This window comes from Paramacrobiotus metropolitanus, unplaced genomic scaffold, assembly GCF_019649055.1.
Source record: "Paramacrobiotus metropolitanus isolate TYO unplaced genomic scaffold, Prichtersi_v1.0 Parri_scaffold0000048, whole genome shotgun sequence".
Lineage (NCBI taxonomy): Eukaryota > Metazoa > Tardigrada > Eutardigrada > Parachela > Macrobiotidae > Paramacrobiotus > Paramacrobiotus metropolitanus.
In genome coordinates this window covers 345,006-364,976 of record NW_026570268.1, presented here as the reverse complement: position 1 = coordinate 364,976, position 19,971 = coordinate 345,006, and the positions used below count along the sequence as shown (strand labels likewise).

Sequence of the window (19,971 nt, the reverse complement as noted above, 5' to 3'; positions counted from 1 at the left end):
TTCGCTGGACTTTGGCACATCGCGATAAACAGCACAGGATGGCGTGACCGCACGAATGCCATACCTGGGGGCAGAGCCTTCGTGTATCTACGATGTGTGAATTCCAACCCACAATGCGTCGACCGGAAGCGCCCCTGTGCAGCATGCTCGGCACGTTGCGCGCACTTCTTGCAAGTTGCAACACGTATGCAGCCAACAATTTTTTCTACGTCAGTTTGTTGTTGTATTTTTTACATTTTCGAAGCAGTGCTTTTTACCATTAGTTTTCTTACAGTGCCTTCATACTTCATAATCATTGTCACTACATTCCTGTGCATGATAATTAAAGTAAATCATCTGCGTGTTCACCGTTATTGGTGCATACTGACTAATAGATTTATCTTCCGCACTTGCAGATTTTGCGGACTGGCGTGTGGACTGGCGAAGAATGGCTGATTCACAGGCGTCTTCTTTGTTGAGCTGGAGCAGCATCACGACGCTGTCCATCACGCTGCTCTTCGGGGGAGTACTGATCTACATCTTCCGGCTGATCTTCGGGAAGAAGACTGATGCGGAGACAGCCTCCGCGGACGCGACAGTTGCTGATCGCGGCGCTGCAGAGAAAGCGAAGGCAGCGAAGGAAACGGGCAAGAGCAAGAGCGCGCGCGCCGTCCCCAGCAAGGACGCCGCGGCCGGGAAGGGGACCGCCGAGAAGTACCGCCATCCGCTGCTGGTGGCCAGCCTCAAGGGCCACAGCGCCGACATCTGCGACGGGCATTTCAACGCGTCCGGCAAGTACCTCGTCACGTCCGCCGAAGGTACTGCCGATTGGGCATAATATTCTAATAATTTGTATTCGTTGCGTTTTCGCTGACAAGAATGGTTGTTTTGCCATTTGTAGACCGCTCGCTGATTTTATGGACCTGCAGTGACTTCCTCACCGATGATCCCGCAAAAGAACCACGGTATTTATTATTTTTATTTGTTGGAAAAAATTCGTTTCATTTTTTCTCTCTAATAACTTTTACAATTAAAAAAAATTTTCGTTATATGCATTTGTTTTAAATGTTTTAAGATATAATTTATCTTTGCAACATTTAATACGATTTTTTTTAAAGTCTGAGGGATTGTTATGAAGATACGGTTAAATAGCGGTGGTGTTTGGAATTGCATTCCAGTTAATTTAATGCACGCATGACACATTTGTATCGACTTCCCGGATGTAGAAATCAATAAATTGATTTTTCTACCTATGTTGTACGGTAATATGATTTTGTTTACTTGATCCGGTGTGCTGAGTGAGCGTTTTCTTGACAGGAGCAAGCGCGTCAACTTGGAGCTGGACCATGCGTCGTTAATCCGCTTCAGTCCCGACAGCAAGTGCGTTGGCCAATCATTTTTCTCCCGCTAATTGCCTTGAAATTATGTGATTAATTACGGTTTAATTGCTTTAATTTGGTGACAGCCTGTTCGCATTATATTAAAGCCAAAAAAATTAATTAACATTCGAAAAACCTCATTTTAGGTAAGTATAACATCATAACCGTTGATTACCATTTGATTATCGATTTATTTAATATTTTAATTGAATGATCGTCCGTGCTATGGAAAAATAAGGTGCCGGTCTTTATCGTGCAGAGCCGTGATCGGGCGGATGCACAACGCCGATGTGGTGCGCGTGTTCAAGCTGACGAAGAACGCCGACGGGCAGTGGTCAGCGCCGCAAGCCCTGCACGACGTCACCAACCAGGTACGGGATTTTGACCCTTTTGTCGCCTGATTTCTCCTCTGAATTGACCGGTGTCTGGTGGGCGGTCAGGCGGCGCACGCCAACGGCGAGATCCGCTGCATGGACATCCAGTGCAACGGCAAGTTCATCATGACGGCCCACGACAACGCCGCCATCCACCTCTGGCCCATCAAGGGCGGCGCGCCGCTGGCCTCCGTCGTCACCAACCTCGGCGTGCTGCACTCGGCGCAGATCTCGCCCTGTGGCCGCTTCATCGCCGCATCCGGTAATTTCCTCTTACGTATACTTGTATTATTGTATACATACATTTCTTGTCTAATTTTATGGTATCATTATTAGTGCGCGATTTGTTTGAAATATTTTAATATCAATCTGTGCTTACTCTGAATTTTGTTTTTATTAGTTTTGCTGTCTAGACATATTTGTAGCAGCACTCACTGGTCAGCAGTATCTCGGTAACGGGTTATTTATGTACACGTTTGAATCGGTTTGATTGATGTTCACCAGTACACGTATGTTTGATTGCACGTACCTATGTTCACGCAGCCATCGTTATTTCGGATACAGATTTATTTGCGTTTGTTTTTATGGAAATACTTATTCTTGATTCTTTCGTTTTATTTTCCAGAATATTTCCAAAATGTATCTTCGAGTATATTTTGAATTTTGACGTAAATTCTGCTTGAACATTTCGCTTGATGTTGTCTTTCTGTTGCTTCGTTCAGGTTTCACGCCGGAAGTGCGCGTGTGGGCCATCGTGGCGGACAAATCCAGCGGCGACGTGCAGTCCGTGGAGAAGGCCTTCGAGCTGACGGGGCACAGCGCGGCCATCCCGGCCTTCGCCTTCTCGGGCGACTCCACCCACATGCTCTCCGTCAGCAAGGACAAGTCCTTCCGCCTCTTCGACGTCAACGTCGACTACAAGAAGCGCCAGTCGCCGCGCCTCATCCAGCACGCGTCCTGGACCGCCGCCGCCGTGGACGACAAGCGGCCGCTGCACTGCGCCCTGACCAACGACTCGCGCTGCGTCGTCATCGCCTACCGAGCGGACCTCTTGATTTTATCGGGTGTGGACGGGACGGTGCGGTGTCGCATCGACAACTGCCTGGCGTTGACGCCCGGGGGCGGCAGCGTCGACGTGGGCCGGCTGCTGCTGGATCCGACGTCGGGCTTCGTGCTGGTCATTGGCGGACGCGTGGTGCGGGTGTTCCGCAATCTGGTCGGGCTGGAGGTGGCCGTGGAGGCGCTGAAGGAGAGCTTGAAGTTCGCCTCGCAGGATTCGGTGCGCAGTCGCATTCAGGGTCAGATGGAGGCCGCGGAGACGGCGCTGCAAGCATGTCGAAAGAAATTCACCTTGTAACGGATTTTTATCGTCCAGTTTTTTATTTCGTTTTGTTTTTGTTGATTCGCTGTTTTTTTTAACGACGAGAATGCTTTGATAATTATCTGTCGCGAATGTCCGTCCATTCTGTGGTAAACAGTTAAAAATAGAAAGAAATGAAACTCTGAAAAATTAAGAAAATCTGACAGCTTCGAATAAAGTCAATTAAATTTACTTAAATTGAAAAATATTTGCATAAGCAATCTAACATCTCCAAAGAAATCCAGTTGAATTAAAACAAAAACAAAAATGTTTAACACAGGAACCACAAAGCAAAATCAGAAGAAAGGAAAAATAAATGCTTTATATCTATATTTATGAAAGGACTTTTTGCTTTATATTTCTGCATGTACTTTACTGTTAACTTTCTACTTTACAATATGGCAGTATCTCCCTTTCGATTCCCTTTTCTACTTTATATTTCTGCATGTACTTTTCAGTTAACTTTCTACTTTACATGGCAGTATCTCCCTTTCGATTCCCTTTTATACTTTATATTTCTGCATGTACTTTTCAGTTAACTTTCTACTTTACATGGCAGCATCTCCCTTTCATTTCGCTTTTCTACTTTATATTTCTGCATGTACTTTTCAGTTAACTTTCTACACTTTTCTACTTTACATTTCTGCACGTACTTTCAGTTAACTTTCTACTTTACATGGCAGTATCTCCCTTTCGATTCCCTTTTATACTTTATATTTCTGCATGTACTTTTCAGTTAACTTTCTACTTTACATGGCAGTATCTCCCTTTCGATTCCCTTTTATACTTTATATTTCTGCATGTACTTTTCAGTTAACTTTCTACTTTACATGGCAGCATCTCCCTTTCATTTCGCTTTTCTACTTTATATTTCTGCATGTACTTTTCAGTTAACTTTCTACACTTTTCTACTTTACATTTCTGCACGTACTTTCAGTTAACTTTCTACTTTACATGGCAGTATCTCCCTTTCGATTCCCTTTTATACTTTATATTTCTGCATGTACTTTTCAGTTAACTTTCTACTTTACATGGCAGTATCTCCCTTTCGATTCCCTTTTATACTTTATATTTCTGCATGTACTTTTCAGTTAACTTTCTACTTTACATGGCAGCATCTCCCTTTCATTTCGCTTTTCTACTTTATATTTCTGCATGTACTTTTCAGTTAACTTTCTACACTTTTCTACTTTACATTTCTGCACGTACTTTCAGTTAACTTTCTACTTTACATGGCAGTATCTCCCTTTCGATTCCCTTTTATACTTTATATTTCTGCATGTACTTTCAGTTAACTTTCTACTTTACATGGCAGTATCTCCCTTTCGATTCCCTTTTATACTTTATATTTCTGCATGTACTTTTCAGTTAACTTTCTACTTTACATGGCAGTATCTCCCTTTCGATTCCCTTTTATACTTTATATTTCTGCATGTACTTTTCAGTTAACTTTCTACTTTACATGGCAGCATCTCCCTTTCATTTCGCTTTTCTACTTTATATTTCTGCATGTACTTTTCAGTTAACTTTCTACACTTTTCTACTTTACATTTCTGCACGTACTTTCAGTTAACTTTCTACTTTACATGGCAGTATGCCCTTTTCATTAATTTTCACTTTTCAACTTAATATTTCTGCATGTACTTTTCATTTAACTACAGTATGTAGGAGCCGGATTTGTCGACTGTCTCCAAGAGCAACATCGAGATAGGAGATATACAGTATCTGGGCTTGAAGCAAACAAAGAACCTGGTGCTGGCCGTGCTGCAGTAGGCCGCGGCGTCGCGGCGGGATTTGGGGCGCGTTCACGAATTATTGGGGCAGGAGCGGCAGTAACGCGATACTTCCGCCGCCAGAAGAAGATGAGAATTAGGTCGAATTAAAGCAAATCGAAAAAATGGAATTCGAATAATTTGAATACCCGTTCGAAAGTGAAAAAAATCGGGAGAGGAGAATATATAGATGTTGGCGCGTCATGGTTTCCGCCCAGGCAGCCGCCCTAATGGCCAGTTGCCTGGTTTGCAGTGAACACTGGCTCGGATGATGAGCGTTCTTCTCGATCGCTTATCTGACATTTCCGAAGTTACCGAGGAATTCTCAAACTGTTGTCAGTGTTGTGGGTAGTGTTGTCGTTGGCTACTGCTCTTTCCTTCCAGTCTCTTGCCAGCTTTGTGTAGATTCGGGAATTATCTTTGTACGGAAACTGGCTGTGACGGGCAAAGAGAGCAGCCAGCAGTGACTGCAACGTGTAGTCGCTCTGCAGCTGCGAACCGTCGCTCGGGCTTCTCTTGAGTCTTGACGCTTTCTCTTTCCCTCGTGTGGGACCTGCCCCACTCTTTGCACCGTCCGCCATGCAGAGCTCCGCCCTGGCCCGCCGCGTGCTGGATCCGCGCCACAAGAGCGCCGCCGCCAACGGCGCCCTGTCGGACTTCCCCTTCCCGCGGCAGCACTACGACGCGGACGACGACCTGCTGAGCCACTACGCCAGCCCCAAGCAGACCTACGACCCCCTGCCCCTGGCGCTCTTCCCGCGCCCCGATCCCCACAAGGAGCAGTACGAGTCCGCCTGCTTCCCCTGCTTCAAGTACTACGATCTCAACAAGTACTCCCTGCAGGGTAAGCCAATCAACGCTCACAGTGCAGTCAAACTGCGCACTTTTCCTTACAGTGTAGTGTCAGTGAGATTGTAGTACATACTCTATAATGCAGCCTATCGGCCCATCGGCCATTTTTTGATTTATCACGTTTTTCCTAATTTAAAATTATTCATCCTTCAGCTGTTTATTATTGTTATTTCTTATGAAATGCTTTCGTTTTATCATTATTTTATGAATTTTATCGCTGTTTTTTGGTGTTGTATGTCACGTTATGGGTTCAGTGTCTGTATGCTTTATTTTTTTACTATTGTAGATAGAAAAACTATGGTTTCTGGGTATTAGTGAGTAAATGGTGACTGTTATTTTTATTCAATTTTTATGGTCTACTACAGTAAGCCATGGTACGTTGCCGCATGCTTTAAATATTGTTATCCTTTTTTATGATTATTTTTTCTATGTTGACTTTTATATTGCATTGATGATTTCTCGTTAGTTATCTGTATTACAGATATTTTATTTTATATGTATTATTTGTATGTTATCTGTATGATGAATTTTGTTTTTATATATTTTATTTTATATGTATTATTTTACTTTGTATGTATTATTTTATATAGATATGTATTTTTTATGTATGTATTATTTGCATTATATTGTTTTGTATGGAAACGAATGTGCAGATGCGATCCGATTGTCGGCGATGGACATCATCCCGAAGGACGCGCTCAAGTCGGTGAAGGAGCAGCCGCAGCGCGCCAAGCGGCTGAAGCGCAGCACGGCGGAGTCGGCGCTGGTGGCGGGCTACTACCGCAACAAGAACGAGGGCCTGGAAGTGGACTACCACTTGGGCCGCGGTGGTCCCGCCGCCAAGACGACGGACGGCGGCCGACCGGGGCGCACCCGCCGCGCCGCCGAGGAGCCGCCGGAGAAGGCCACGCCGCTGGTCTTCAAGTCCATCCTGGATCTGGGCCGCGCCACGGGCGGCGGTCGCTCGCAGAGCCCCAAACCCGCGGGACCGTCTGCGGCCAGCAAGGCGCCCGCAGCGGCCAAGGCGCCGCCCACCACCGGGCCCAACGGCAACGGCGGCGTCACCGCCAAGAAGCAGGGCAAACGCACCGAGTTCCTGGCGCATCTCAGACAGGAAATGGTAGGCTCCGACAAAACCAAGATGAATGTTTTTATTTGGCAATAGCCTATGCATAAAACAAATTAAGTCTGCGCTGTGGACACTAATTAAAATGATTTAAAATTTAAAAAAACCAAGATTGGTTTAATATACAGTCATAGAAATATTATTTCCTTGTTAGAAATTGTTCTTCATACAACTGATTTTATTTATTTTTAATATGTGAGTTTATTTGTTTGTTTGTTTAATTAAAGTGAACTATATTTATTTTTCATATATATTTTCCATTTTATTTGCTCTCTCATATATTATTTGATTTGTACCGTAATAATTTTGTCTCGGATTTCATTTGAAACGAAATAAACGTGGGTGGAAAATGAAAATATTCATAATAAGGATGATGATTTATTTGTGTGTTTGTTTGTGCAGCGCCCGGCCACCGCCCAGCCGGGCATGTCGCGGCTGGACCAGCAGCTGCGCGCGGGCGGGCCGCGCCGCACCCGCGGCCAGTCGATGGTGGCCCCGCCGCCGCCCCTCCCGGCCGCGCTGCCCCCGCCCATCCCCAGCCTGGTCGGTCTGTCGTCGGCCCGTCGCAAGGCCCCCATCGTCACGGTGCAGCAGCGCAAGACGCGTCCGGCGCCGGCTGCCGCGCGTCCCCCGCCGGCGCCCGCCCTCGACACCTCCTCCTCCATGGACGAAGAGAAGATGGCCGCCGAGGCGCTGGGCGTCATCGCCCACGAGGAGCTCGGCGACTCGGACGAGGAAGTCTATCCCTATTATTAGTCCTTTCTTCTTTTCCTTCTTTTGCTCGAAATTCGAATAATGCTGGACAAGTACAATTCACGGTATGAAAGGTTTCATGATTTTTTTTCCAATGGTTGCTTATGGTTGTTGATAACTGATCTAAAGCGTCGCAGAGGAATGGGGTTTTTGAATGGCGTGTTCTTGTTTTTGGCCGAATGGGGTCACATCTCTGTACCGTGTAATGGGAAATAGTATTCTGTCAACAGGGATTTTTGTTGTGCCGCCGGGTTATGCCGGTAGCTTTAGTGGTACAGCGCAACGCTGCCATATTTCTGTACTGTCTAACGGGAAATAATAAACTGCCAACAGCGACTTGTGCAGTTCAGCCGGGTTATGATGCGGGTAGCAGTGAGGTACGGCGCAACGGGGGCATATCGCACAGTGCGGTATTGGGCCTATTGGCAGGCCGCTTAAGCTCGTGTCGGCGACCGTTTATCCGCATATGGAGCAGGCGTGCGGTTCGAACGTGATCCGATTTTATCAGACCGCCAACGCACCAATCACCTGGCGGCGTCGCGCCAGGTGATTGGTCACACAAATTTAAAGCCGGCCCCGCATGCATAACACCATTTCTCTCTCTCGCTCTCTAATCTGGCAAAGGCAACGCAGGCTGAATTGCTGGAGCGTTGAAAGAGAGCGTAAAGTGCAAAGCCGATTTGTACGCTGGTATTCCATTCGGAATGTACGCACGCACTCGTACGTCCATACACACACTCTCTCTACCCAGTTCTTTCCCACACACACGCAGTACGCAGTGTACGCAGAGTAAAAACAGTTCTTTCCCCTTAGCTAATTGAGGCACTTAGGCTGACAAGCGAAGAGCGATCACAGCCAACGAATAACGATATGAATGTATGTGTTGGGTTTCTTTCCGTCGCTCCAATCATCCCGTTGTACCTTGGATAAGAAATTAGCTTCATCCCGCTCAGCGTAACGTGCGTAAACGCTGCTTGACGAGGGACGTGCTGTGGAGCGCAATAATGTTGATTAATCGGGCCTGAATCCCTGACTGTGTTGATACATGTTGAAGAGTGGATAATTGGCGGATAATGATGATTACCGTGTAATCTAGCCCCGATCCCTTCCTGGCCTGGGTTTGTTGATCTGCTTCCTGGAGGGTGATTTTCGTCGCCGCGAGACAGTGTTCGTTAGCGGGGAATTGTGTTTGTGTGAGTGCGTCAGTGGCGAGATTATTATTTGGCTGGCGTGATTAGAGTGCTATGATCTGTCGTTTGGAGTGCTGTTGAGCAGTGTGGACGGACAGTGTAGAGCGATGGCGGCTGACTAGAGTCGTCCCGCGGAAGGCCCGTCCTTCCTGCCGTTTGAAAACCCCCGTGGTTGCAACGATGCTGAACATGACGAGCCCCGCCGTGGCCACCAACGGGGCTAGTTTGACCAACTGCCACACCAACGTCTTCGCGCTTGTGAGTCGCTCTAGCATTAGTTTTTGAAAATCATATTGATTATTGCCTAAAATAATACCTAAGAATACTGGATTCTCCGGAATCGGTGCCTGACAGTTTTAAAAATAATAGACGAAAAAAACGATTTCTGAATTGCTGGACCTCGCCTGACAACCTGGAACTAATATTTGAATACTTTTAAAACTCTCTTTAAGATATTTTACCCTTTTAAAGCGCTGATTGGCAGTTTTGAAAATGAAATAATGTTGTTATAAAATGGAAATGTACGAATTAGTTCTTTTGTACGAATTAGACTTTCTTGCTGGAATCCTTGCTTGAAAACTTAAAGATGATTAAATTGTGAATAACACAAATGTTAAAAAATATCCGAGCGTCTTGAAACGTCGTTTTGACAAGTGTGAAAAATAAATCTGTTATTAAAACATTGATATAAAAAACAGTTCTTGCGAAATATTGGAAGTTCCTGTTGAATTTGAAGAGTAGCATATGAAGAATAAAATGTTGGAAAACATTTTAGTCTGTGTAAAGGCTGTTCGATAATTTCATAAAATAATTTGTAATGGAAGATCGTTGTTATAAAATGCGTATAAAATGTGCTTACATTGTGAGTGTTGCTGTTGCAGACGGAGCTGCACGGGCTGCAGTGGAAGCGCTTCGGCCTGGCCGGCAGCGGCATGGCCCCCGCGTCGGCCTGCGGGCGCGACGCCGACCTGGAGGGCCTGAGTCTGGCCGACCCGGTGCTGGTGTCGTACGGGCGCTGCCTGGCCGCCAACCTGCTGACCGCCTGGAAGCGCACCAGCCTCCTGCCCCCCACCCCCGCCGTGGCGCCCCACGCGCCCCCGCCCTTCGCCGCCGGCAGCGCGGCCGCCGCCTCCAGCGCCGGCGCCAGCAAGAAGCTGTGGGTCTTCTGGTACGGCGAGGAGCCCGATCTCATGCAGCTCCTCGAGCCCGAACTCATCGGTCAGTTGAGCAGTTCTATTCTCGCTGCAGGGCTTATTCTTCCTCGCAAGCTGCATATAATATTGCAGAATATTTTCGCCTGCAGTACATAATTTATTCCGTTCAAGTAATGCTAAATAAATTAGCCGACATTTACGCTGAAATACGACTCCTTTTGAGTCATACCCGTTGAAAAAGTGCCATTTTGTGCCCGCACTCGCAATCTTGATGAACTGTTTGGTTTTTTAGAAGATCTTTACGAATTATAATAAATATTATGAAAAGTGCCATTTAAATGGTATTTGAATAGAAATGAACGATATTCCCGCTGTTATAATATTGAGAGTGTTCTTTTGTTGTCAGATGAAGAAAGCGGCAGCTGGGAGAACGGACTGGTGTACGAGTGCCGTGTCCTGCTCTTCCGCGCGCTGCACACTCTCATTGAACGGTGAGTCGCATCTTCTTCCACCAGTGTGCGTTTTGCGTAGCGAAATAACTCTGCTTGTCGCAGGTGTCTTTTGTCGCAAAAATACGTGCGTCTCGGACGCTGGTTCATCCAGCCGCGGGAAGCGCACATGCCAGCCTCTGATCGAAGGTACGTCGATGATAATTAGATGCGTTTTAAAAACTGGATTTACAGATCAACAGATGTGACCGATTTAACCAAATCTGTGCACATAAGAAAAGAGTTTTTAAATCAGTTGCCGATGCAAAGTACTGCAGAAACATAGATACAGCTTCCGCTGCTCTTATAACCATCTTGGAGAAGATCAGAAATAAATTAGACACTTTGTAAAAAATTGTGATACAGTAATAATTCTGAAGACAGTGATTGCGGATGGAAAAATGTGTGATTTGATTGCAGCTTCCGGTACTCGTACGCCTTCGAGTTCTTCCTGCACGGCGACAGCACCGTCTGCACTACGGTGGACGTGCGCATGCATCCGCCGCTGCTCCGTCTCACCAAGGCGCACATTGGCCACACGCTGCTGCAGACCAGCGGCAACGCCAAACTCACAGGTATCAATACGCCGCTGCAATCAATGCGCCCGCTAAACACCGGCATTAACAACACTCGCAGCCGGAAACACATCTCTTTATAGATTTCCTCACAGTTATTGATCTATTTTTAATCGGGTGTAATTCCCCAATGCTCTGTCATTAGTCTGACGTGCTTCCCGTTTGTCTTTCGCAGTGATCCTGTGTCCCTACGGGCTCGGCGGGGTGCTGACCGGGAAGACCATCTCCAGCGAGAAATCGCGGGATTTACTGGCGCACTGGAAGCAGTACTTCCCGCTGGAGCTCCCCACCGCCCCGCTGTCCCTCAACGGCGAGCCGCCGACCCCCCGCGGCGGCAGTTCCGCCCACTACAGCCCCCGCGATGCCTCCATCGCCGCCATGACCCCCGGCCCCTCCCCCAACCCCGCGGTGTCCGCCCCCAGCCCCGCGCCCGACACCCCCAACCCCCCGAACTCCACCGCCTCCAGCCCCGATAAGAACGGCTCCCGTGGCGGGGCCCCGTCGCCGCCCGTCTGCTTCGTGGAGGTCGTCGTCAGCGGCACGCGCATGTGGTATCCGTCGTCGTTTGTCCTGCTGGTGGATGATGAGCGGCTGGAGCGCGTGATGAAGGCCGCCGCCGAGGGGAAGAGCGCCTCCGGGTGGCCAGTGCTGGTGCCCTCCGACTCGGTCAACAGTCCGATGGATCGGGGGCGGAGAAGACCCCGGATGGGCGCCCGTCGGTGCGGTTTAGGCGGTCTCCCGTTGGCCAAGGGGAAGTTCGAGCAGGAGGGCGTCGGGAAGCTGCTGCAAGGGATCTTCGAGGAGTTCGTCAAGACCCGGCCCATCACCGAGAAGGTCTCCGCCTTGTGCGTCAACGAGCTGGCCGACCCGGCGGACCGCAAGCACTGCGAGTGCGAGGCCTGCCGCAGCGCCGGGAACACGGCGGAGTTCGTCTCCCAACGCGCCACCAGCCCGGTGTCCAGCCCGTCCAGTTACAACGCGCAGGGACTGGGGCTGATGGCCATGAAGATCAAGGCAAAGGAGCAGCCGCGTCACGATCAACAGGGACTGAACGAACACTTCCGGGCGCAGAAATCCGGCAGTTTCCACAAACGCAATCACCTCGGTGGGATTTTAATGGAGAATGGATCACCGCGAAAGGTCATCCCTGGAGGGATGATAAGACAGCCGGGCTCGGTGCCGCCGGCGCGACGGCATGTCTTCGGGATGCTGTCGCCCGGGGCCAGTTACGGGCGGATGCCGGCGACACCGCAGAGCCAACTGGGGAGTGTTGTGCAGGTGCGTGTTGTGTTATCAACGTTTTAACTGTGTAATATAAGAATATTATTATATTGTTTTTGCTTGTCTGTTGTCATTTATTTTGTACATTATTGTCTGCTTATTCTTTTTCGTAGTTGTAAGTTGGTGATTTTCCCGTTGATTTATTGTTAGTCAATTATTTTCTGTAGGTTTCTCCCGTCTCCTCGCCAGCGTCCTCCATGGACACCTCCGACACCTCGCCGACCACTCCGGCCACCCCCTTCCCCAAGACTCCGCGCTCCAACATGGCCGCGCCGCGTTCGGCCCTCCCGGAACCCTCCCCCGCCCCCGTGCAGCCTTCCCCAGCAGTACCCACCCCCCAGGTGGCCTTCCACAGCAGCAGCCTGTCTTCCGAGACCACCGATTCCCCCGCGCGCCAACTTCCATTAAAGCGGCCTTGCCTCGCTCTGCCCGACGAGGACAGCGACGGGTTCGCGCTGAGCGACGCCGTCAACGACGACTGGGAGCCCATCGGACCCAAACGCCGCAAACTCCACAATCTCCTCTCGGAGATGGACCTCCTCCCAAGGAGAACGTCGACCCGACGCCCAAGACCATCGATGAAGACACGGTGGTGTCGAATACGACCGTTTTATCGGAGACGGTCCCGAAGGAGACCGTCGAACGCACCGCGCCCAAACCCGCCACGGTGGAGTGGTCCAAGATGTTCCCGACACCTCCGTCATTGGAGACCCACCCCATCAGTTCCCCGCTGGAGCTCCCGGGTCACCCGGACGTCCCGGAAGACACCCCGGCGGTGCTCAGCATCGCGCCGGTGGAGAAGAAGCCCGTGTTGGACCTGCAGCTCCCGCCGGCGCACAACGTGTCGGCGGCGCGCTACTCCGTGATCCGCGACTTCCCCAGCGCGCTGTTCCCGGTGGCGCTGGCCAGCAGTGTGGAACGGCTGGCCTACGAGCCGGTGTGGCGCTTCGGGCCGCGCTTCCAGCACACGGTGCGCCCGGTGCCGCCGCCGGCGCCGACTCCGTCGAAACGCAGCGGCGCCAAGAACAGCGGCAGCGTCAAGTCGCCGCGGATGCCGGTGTTCAGTCCGCCCGAGTTCCGGCCCCCCGTGTACCCCCCGCGCATGCCCTTCCCCCTGCAGTCGCCCAACAGCCAGGCGCTGCAGCTCCCGGAGATCCAGGCACTGCTCTTCAACGTGCTGATGGGCGATACGCTGATGAATCTGTTCGTCGATAAGAATTTCGCCGCCTGTCCGCTGTGTGTATGCAATATGACGGTGCGCAGCGACGGGACGATGCTGTTAGGTAAGAATTTAAATCGACAGTTTATATAAACAAAAGAAAATTAAAGAAGAATGAATTTTATTTTACATTTTATTTTGCAAATATTTAAAAATAAAAACTGATTTTTTTCTGTCATAACCGAAGAAATCAAATGAAATATGAATAATTAATTAAAGCAGTACAGTATGTGCATGAAATGTGGATTTGGACTGTTCAAAATGGTGATTTCGAATTTGCTTGTAGGCGCCGAAGAGCCGGCGTTCAAGTGCAGTTGCGGCTTCAGCGCCGTGATGAACCGGAGGTTGTCCTACGGCGCGGGCCTGTTCGCGGAGGACGAGCTGGACATCACGGGGATCGCGGAGAACATGGTGGCGCGGCGGAAGCCGGCGCTGAGCGAATTCCTGGAGGTCAGCTTGAATCCGGAGCAGAAGCGCGTCGTCAATCGCTTGTCCGCCGCCACGGCGTCCCTGCTGAAACACCAGATGAGCAATCCCTTCTTGACCATGAGCAACCTGCACCCGGGCTTCTTCACCGCGCCCGTGCCCATTAACCAGCAGCAGCACCAGGTACATTTCGCGCCGATAATGTCGATGGTGGTTCATGTGCAAATGGCAGAACAAAATATCGACTAGAAAGATTTAAAATCTGCATATAAACCAGGAAGTACGTACTCTGTACATACATGATGATGTTTTTTCACAAAACATGTTTTTCAGTACAAAGTATTTCACAAAACTATACGGGTATACCGTATACCAGACGTTAAAAATTATTTCTATAAATATCGCCGGATATATCGAAGGCAGTTGACATGAAACACTTGTTAAGTCTGCAACTAGAACGTATTTATGGACGCCACAGACCACTGCTCTACGCTTGCATGTGATATACGACCGGCAACATGCCACATGGCAAATGAATACTGTAACAAAAACTGAAAATATACTAACTAACTGCTGTTATATTTTAAAACTATTATAATTATAAAAAGTATAGAAAAGTATATACTTATAGGACAGAGAAAAGTAAAATTATAGAAAATTATACAAAAAACATAAAACTGAAAGTGTAGGGAACTGAAAATCAGTCTGATAGATTTGGCCGAAAATGTCGAAGGCGGTTTACATAACAGTAAAATCGGAATGAAATTCTAAAAACTGGAAAAAAATTGGAAAAAATGTATATGCATATATAAAAATCGAAATAAATTGGGAAACCTGTATACAAAATTATCTTTAAAACATAATTTGAAAAGTTAAAAATTATCCCGCTAGATGTCGCCGATGATTTTGCCGAAGTCTAACGTGCAGCTGCAGCTGGAGGAGATGAACCGCGTGTGCGCCGTGGTGCTGTCCATGTGCCGGCGCGGTCCCGGCGTCGTGGCGGGCGCCCTGCCGCCCAGTCCGCCGCTGCACCCCTGGTTCCGCCTGTGCCACAACGTGCACAGCCACGCCGAGGCCATGCGCGCCCACCGCACCCTGCAGCCCATCCTGCAGGAGGCCGTGCAGGTGCGCCGACAGACGCGCCTGTGGGACAAGGTCTTCACCGTGGAGGGCCCGCTGACCTGGAAGGACTTCTTGCGCTTCGCCGACAAGGAGGTGATGGAGGAGCAGAAGGAGCCGCTGGCCGTCCCGGCCTGGTTGATGGGCCTGGAGAAGGAGCGCGTGCTGTGCGCGCCCTCGGTGTGGGGCCACTGGGAGGTCATGGGGCTGGAGCCCTTCGGCGGCAAGAAGGACGTAGTCTACGCCGTCGTGACGCCCGAGGGGGATTATGTGCGCGGGGCGGTCAAGAATTTCTTCCGCGATCTGTCCAAATCCTACGAGGTACGCACTACGCATACGCAGCCGTGCACACGGCTAGAATGGTTTCTGTATGTAATTACGTACGTGCGAAATAAATGAAATTTCGTAGGTATTCATCATAACTAGATGCAAAATGCATAAATTATTTCGGACTACATAAGAGTTTTCTTTACGTCAGCGTCTGTTTTTCTTACCGACGGTTCTGCGTACTTAAATAAAATTGAAAAATAGATTGAGTAGTTCTGCTCGAAAGATGTTCAGATTGACCGAAAAAATTCGCAGTTATATACGAGTAATATTATCGTTAATTAAGAGTACTTCCCGCTTGTTCAGTTAACGGGATGTACAACCGTGCAATATACAGGAGCGATTACAGAAACATAAGATCAATATGGAAATGGGGAATATGATGATATTAAGGAAATTAATTGAATTGATTAGTCTGAAATTAAATGGAATTGTTAGCCAGAATTAAGGCAGAAATTGAATTTCCTTGCTTGTGATGCTGTTTTTCTGTTTTGTAACATTGACTACTGTGCGCAGCAATGTGGCCACGGACGGCACATGCCGATGCCGAAACTGCAGGACGGCATCTGGCAGGTGTGCCGGCCCCCCGACCGCCAGCCCTCCATCGACAACCTGGACGACTGGTTCCGCTACATCGGCGACTCCCCGCTGACCTCGCGGCTGCGCCTCTACGCCTCCACCTGCCGCGGCCTGGGTGCGTTAACCGTTATCCAAAGAATTATCTCCTCTTTTTTGCCGCTCAACCTTGTTGTAACCGAATTGTAATTTTTTTGGAAATGTTCATTTTTGCAAACATACATAACCTTGTATTAAATTGTATGTAATGGTAATGGATTAATTTTAGTCCTGTACAGAGTACTAAAAAATTATAGCCAGTAGAATTGCGGTCGAAATTGAATAGGTTGATTTTTTGGGGATTTTTATAATTTGATAAAGTAAATGAATTCAGATAAAATGAGGAGTTATTGCAGTTGATCTGGTAGAATTCCTTGACAATCAAATTAAAATTAATTAGAAATTAATCAGCAATTAAGTAGAAAGTGAATTATACAAGTTGTATGTACAGCGCCGCACATCCAGCGCCAGCACGACGACAAGAACATCGCCCAGTTGTTCCGGCCCCCGCTGCCGCCCCCGCCCAAAATCTTCGCCGAGGGCCCGGCCTCCGACACCTCGGCGCCCGGCGTGGAGGCGTCGGCGGCGCAGCTGGCGGGCGTGTGCACGCACGTGCTGATCCAGGAGCTGCCCAAGTACCCCTTCGACCCCGGCTACCCCGAGCGCGACGACCCGCACCCCGTCATCGTCATCTACCTGCTGGACCCCTTCTCCTACGGCACCGCCCACCGTCTGGAGCCCCTCCACCGGCTGGCCTGCGTCGGCCTCCTCCGCGCCTACCAGGAGCTGTGCCGCAACCTGCCCGACACCCTCCGCGAGTCGGTGGTCCTGCAGCTGATCCCCCTGAAGGACGTGATGGAGCGCAACGGCGACGGGGATTATTTGCGGGCGTTGGCGTTGAGTGTGTACGCCCAAGGGTGGAGGAAACTGCAGCCCAGTGTCCCGGCTAAGATGCTGACGGGATTCGGGCCGGCGACGGCGTTCAAGAAGTGGATGGAGGAGCGCGGCGCCGGCTGCGCCACGGTGTACACGCCGCCGTACGTGTTGCTGGGGCGGCGGGAGAAGGGGGAGACGGTGGGCGGGGAGGGCAAGGAGAAGAGCCAGGCGTTGTTCTTCGCCTACTGCGTCACCGAGGACCAGCGCTGGCTGGTGGTGTCGTGCACCGACGACCGCGGGGAACTCCTCGAGACGCAGATCATGAACGTCTGGGCCAACGACGTGTACGCAGTTTATTTTATGTTTTATTTGTACTATTTAATTTATTATTGTTTTTAGTTATTGGTATTATTTTTTCTGTTGGTTTTTGAATGGGAATTGTGTTGCAGGGCGCGCCAGAAAGGCTGGAGCGTCATCCGCTACTCCCTCGTGCGCCTGTGGGATTTCATTCTGGGCGTCGTGGCGCAACTGACGCATCCCTGCCGCATCGTCATCGGCCGCATGGGCCGGCTGGGCCACGGCGAACTGAAAGGTCAGTCAGCTAGCTAGATACGAGTTAGCATGTGTTAGCATCTCGTATGTGTTAGCATCTCCGTGGGAAACAAATTCTCTCCGGTTAATTTTCATGTGTACTTGCATGTTGAATCGGTTTCTAGTTTCCTTCAACGGTAGAGTTTCAAAATGAATTCTTGGGTCATTATTTATGTTTTAATTTAGCAGATTTTCTTTGATGTGCACGTTTTTATTGTGTTTTAATACAGTTAAAGTTTTACTTAAATGTTTTGCATTTTTATGTATAATGTAGTGCTGCTTTTATTTTGCATGTTTCATTTGCTCCCAAATGAACCGATATCGGTGTTAATTGCATTTTTAAATTTCTCTCGAATTAATTCTGATTTTATGTAGATTTTTTTAAATTAATGTGGATAGGTATTCTGTTTTGATAACTCATGTTTTAAAATCAAAATTTAATTTTTTGTAGAATTGAAGCATATATGTAAATAATTGGTTTTTACTTGCATGTTTGCGGCAATTTATTCTTACATTTTGTGCGGCAGGTTGGTCGAGTCTGTTGAGCAAGAAGTCGTTGTCACGCGCCGGCCAGCAGCTGAAGCAGATGTGCGGCCAGTGCAAGCTGGCCTCCAACCAGGAGATGCCCAACATCCTCAGCGCCTGCCTCGTCAGCCTCCAACCCGAGGCCTCCCTGCGCGTCATGCCCGACACCTACACCCACGACGACCGCCTCCCCACCGCGGCGTCCCTGTGCCCTCTCTCCAGCCCCGAGGACGCCAGCTGCAGCCACCTGTACGTCTTCCCCACCTCCGCCACCGCCCAAGCGCAATCCTTGACCGCCGGCCACGCCGAGGAGCCCACCCTGGGGGGTGATGAGCTGGACCTGTTCGGGCACCTGGGGACGGACGAGTTCCCGGTGGGGGACGAGGGCAACCAGGGCGACGAGCTGGACCTCTTCAAGGATCTCTTCAACTTCGGCAACTCCCCCGCCACCAGTCCCCGCCCGGTGGAGCGGGCGGGCCACTCGCCGCTGCTGCTGAAGGAGGGCGGCGGGATGATGCTGCACCGCGGCGGGATGATGGAGGCGCTGGATGAGCCGGGGCAGCTGCTGCAACAGCCGCTGGCCGTGGGCTATCTGGTCAGCACGGCGCCCACCGGACCGGTGCCGCGGTGGTTCTTTGCGGCGCACGACCACCTGGACGAGACCTCCTGCCCGGTCGTCCTCATGGTGCGTTCCCATTTGTTGTGTGGAGTTTATTCTAAATGTTCTGTTAATTTCTGTTTAATTGATTTACATTTTTATACAGTTTCTCCAGTTATCATGTTAATTTTTCGTATTATTTTGCAGTCGGCGCTGCACATCCACAGCGCCAACGTGCTGCAGGGCGACGACGTCTACCACTCCGCCCACCACTCGCGCCACGCCCATCCTCTCGACTCCAACCTCACCGTCGATGTCCTCAAGTGAGTGCAAACTGTTTCTGTATAAAAAACAGCCAGAAATTAGGAAAAAAATCAGTTTTTTGAGAGTATCCTTCTGGTAAATCCAGAAGGAGAAATTCCAGTTTTTAGCTGAAAAGAAAGTACTAGTAGTGTGAATATTCTACGTATCTCTCTAATAAATCAGCCAATAATTCGGGAAAAAAATCGAGTTGTAGATGGAGATAAATTTGCATATAAAGCGATTTTTTTGCGAATATCTCTTCAATAAATCAGCTAAAAAAATTGGCAAAATTGATTTAATTGCATGTAGGATGTAGTAATAATTCGTAATATAGTGCGATTTTCCATGCCCATGCAACTGCCTCCCTAATAAATAAATGGTCAGAATTAATTAATTGCGGAATTAGTTGTTAAAAGTAGCCGATGACTAAGAAAAATGTGTGTTGGCGTGCAGGTACGTGCTGGAGAGCTACAACAACCTGTCGTGGCTGGTGCTGGAGCCGGGCAGCCGCGACCGGCGCTCGTGTCTGCCGCAGCACATGCAAGTATTAGTGCAGCTGTATTTCGCCGCCGCGGCCCTTCTCTAGAGACAGAGACACCCGGACCGAGAACGCGGGCAGGACGCCGCGTTGTGCCAGTCTGTGATAAGGCAGGGAGCGCCGTCTCTTCCTGCGGCGCCCGCCTGCCCCCACCCTTCCCCGCCGCCTCCCGAGGGGCACTGCTCGCCCTGCCTTTCATCCGCGTTTTTATCCTTGTTTTTGAAATAGTTCTTCTATGCGTTTCCCTGTCTGGCCCGTGTGGCGTTGTGCCCGTTTAATTAACGAATGTTTGAGTTAATTTTTTAGTCCGTTCGCCTGATGCCCGTTCTCTTCGCGCTGCTGCTGTTTTTGATAGATGCTTTTATCCAGTCACACCACCCTGCTTCTGTTGTGTTTTTAATCCATCTTTTTTAATTTATATGTGCTTGTATTTTTACTAGTTGTTGCCTGCTGTAGAAATGCCCGCGGAAATTGATGGAAATAAAATTGAATAAGAGAGTAACGTAGTGTAAAGGTCACGTGCAGGGGTGTGGTGATTAAGGCGACAGGGG

General features: G+C 49.3%; 3 protein-coding genes across 3 annotated transcripts; all 3 read left to right on the top strand.

Moving 5' to 3' along the window:
* The first annotated feature begins 217 nt into the window (after nucleotides 1-217).
* LOC129591791 (transducin beta-like protein 2) lies at nucleotides 218-3,298 on the top strand. The gene is made up of 7 exons (XM_055487601.1): nucleotides 218-327; nucleotides 396-797; nucleotides 881-944; nucleotides 1,297-1,359; nucleotides 1,618-1,729; nucleotides 1,799-1,994; nucleotides 2,455-3,298. Exons 2-7 carry the CDS (start codon nucleotides 428-430, stop codon nucleotides 3,087-3,089), a joined length of 1,440 nt encoding a protein of 479 aa, XP_055343576.1. The 5' UTR covers nucleotides 218-327; nucleotides 396-427; the 3' UTR covers nucleotides 3,090-3,298.
* A 1,806-nt stretch (nucleotides 3,299-5,104) lies between these two features.
* LOC129591801 (uncharacterized) lies at nucleotides 5,105-7,931 on the top strand. Its single transcript, XM_055487617.1, has 3 exons — nucleotides 5,105-5,708; nucleotides 6,370-6,836; nucleotides 7,245-7,931. The coding sequence occupies exons 1-3, from the start codon at nucleotides 5,444-5,446 to the stop codon at nucleotides 7,596-7,598; spliced, it is 1,086 nt and encodes a 361-aa protein (XP_055343592.1). The 5' UTR covers nucleotides 5,105-5,443; the 3' UTR covers nucleotides 7,599-7,931.
* Nucleotides 7,932-8,290: 359 nt separating this feature from the next.
* On the top strand, nucleotides 8,291-19,916 carry LOC129591840 (mediator of RNA polymerase II transcription subunit 13-like). Its single transcript, XM_055487667.1, is given in 16 exon segments — nucleotides 8,291-9,043; nucleotides 9,667-10,003; nucleotides 10,346-10,430; nucleotides 10,494-10,577; nucleotides 10,848-11,002; nucleotides 11,178-12,280; nucleotides 12,451-12,949; nucleotides 12,952-13,566; nucleotides 13,789-14,111; nucleotides 14,820-15,368; nucleotides 15,891-16,068; nucleotides 16,441-17,209; nucleotides 17,315-17,457; nucleotides 17,984-18,666; nucleotides 18,787-18,902; nucleotides 19,336-19,916. Coding segments are annotated over 16 exon segments (5,850 nt in total). The 5' UTR covers nucleotides 8,291-8,965; the 3' UTR covers nucleotides 19,469-19,916.
* The last annotated feature ends 55 nt before the right edge of the window (nucleotides 19,917-19,971 follow it).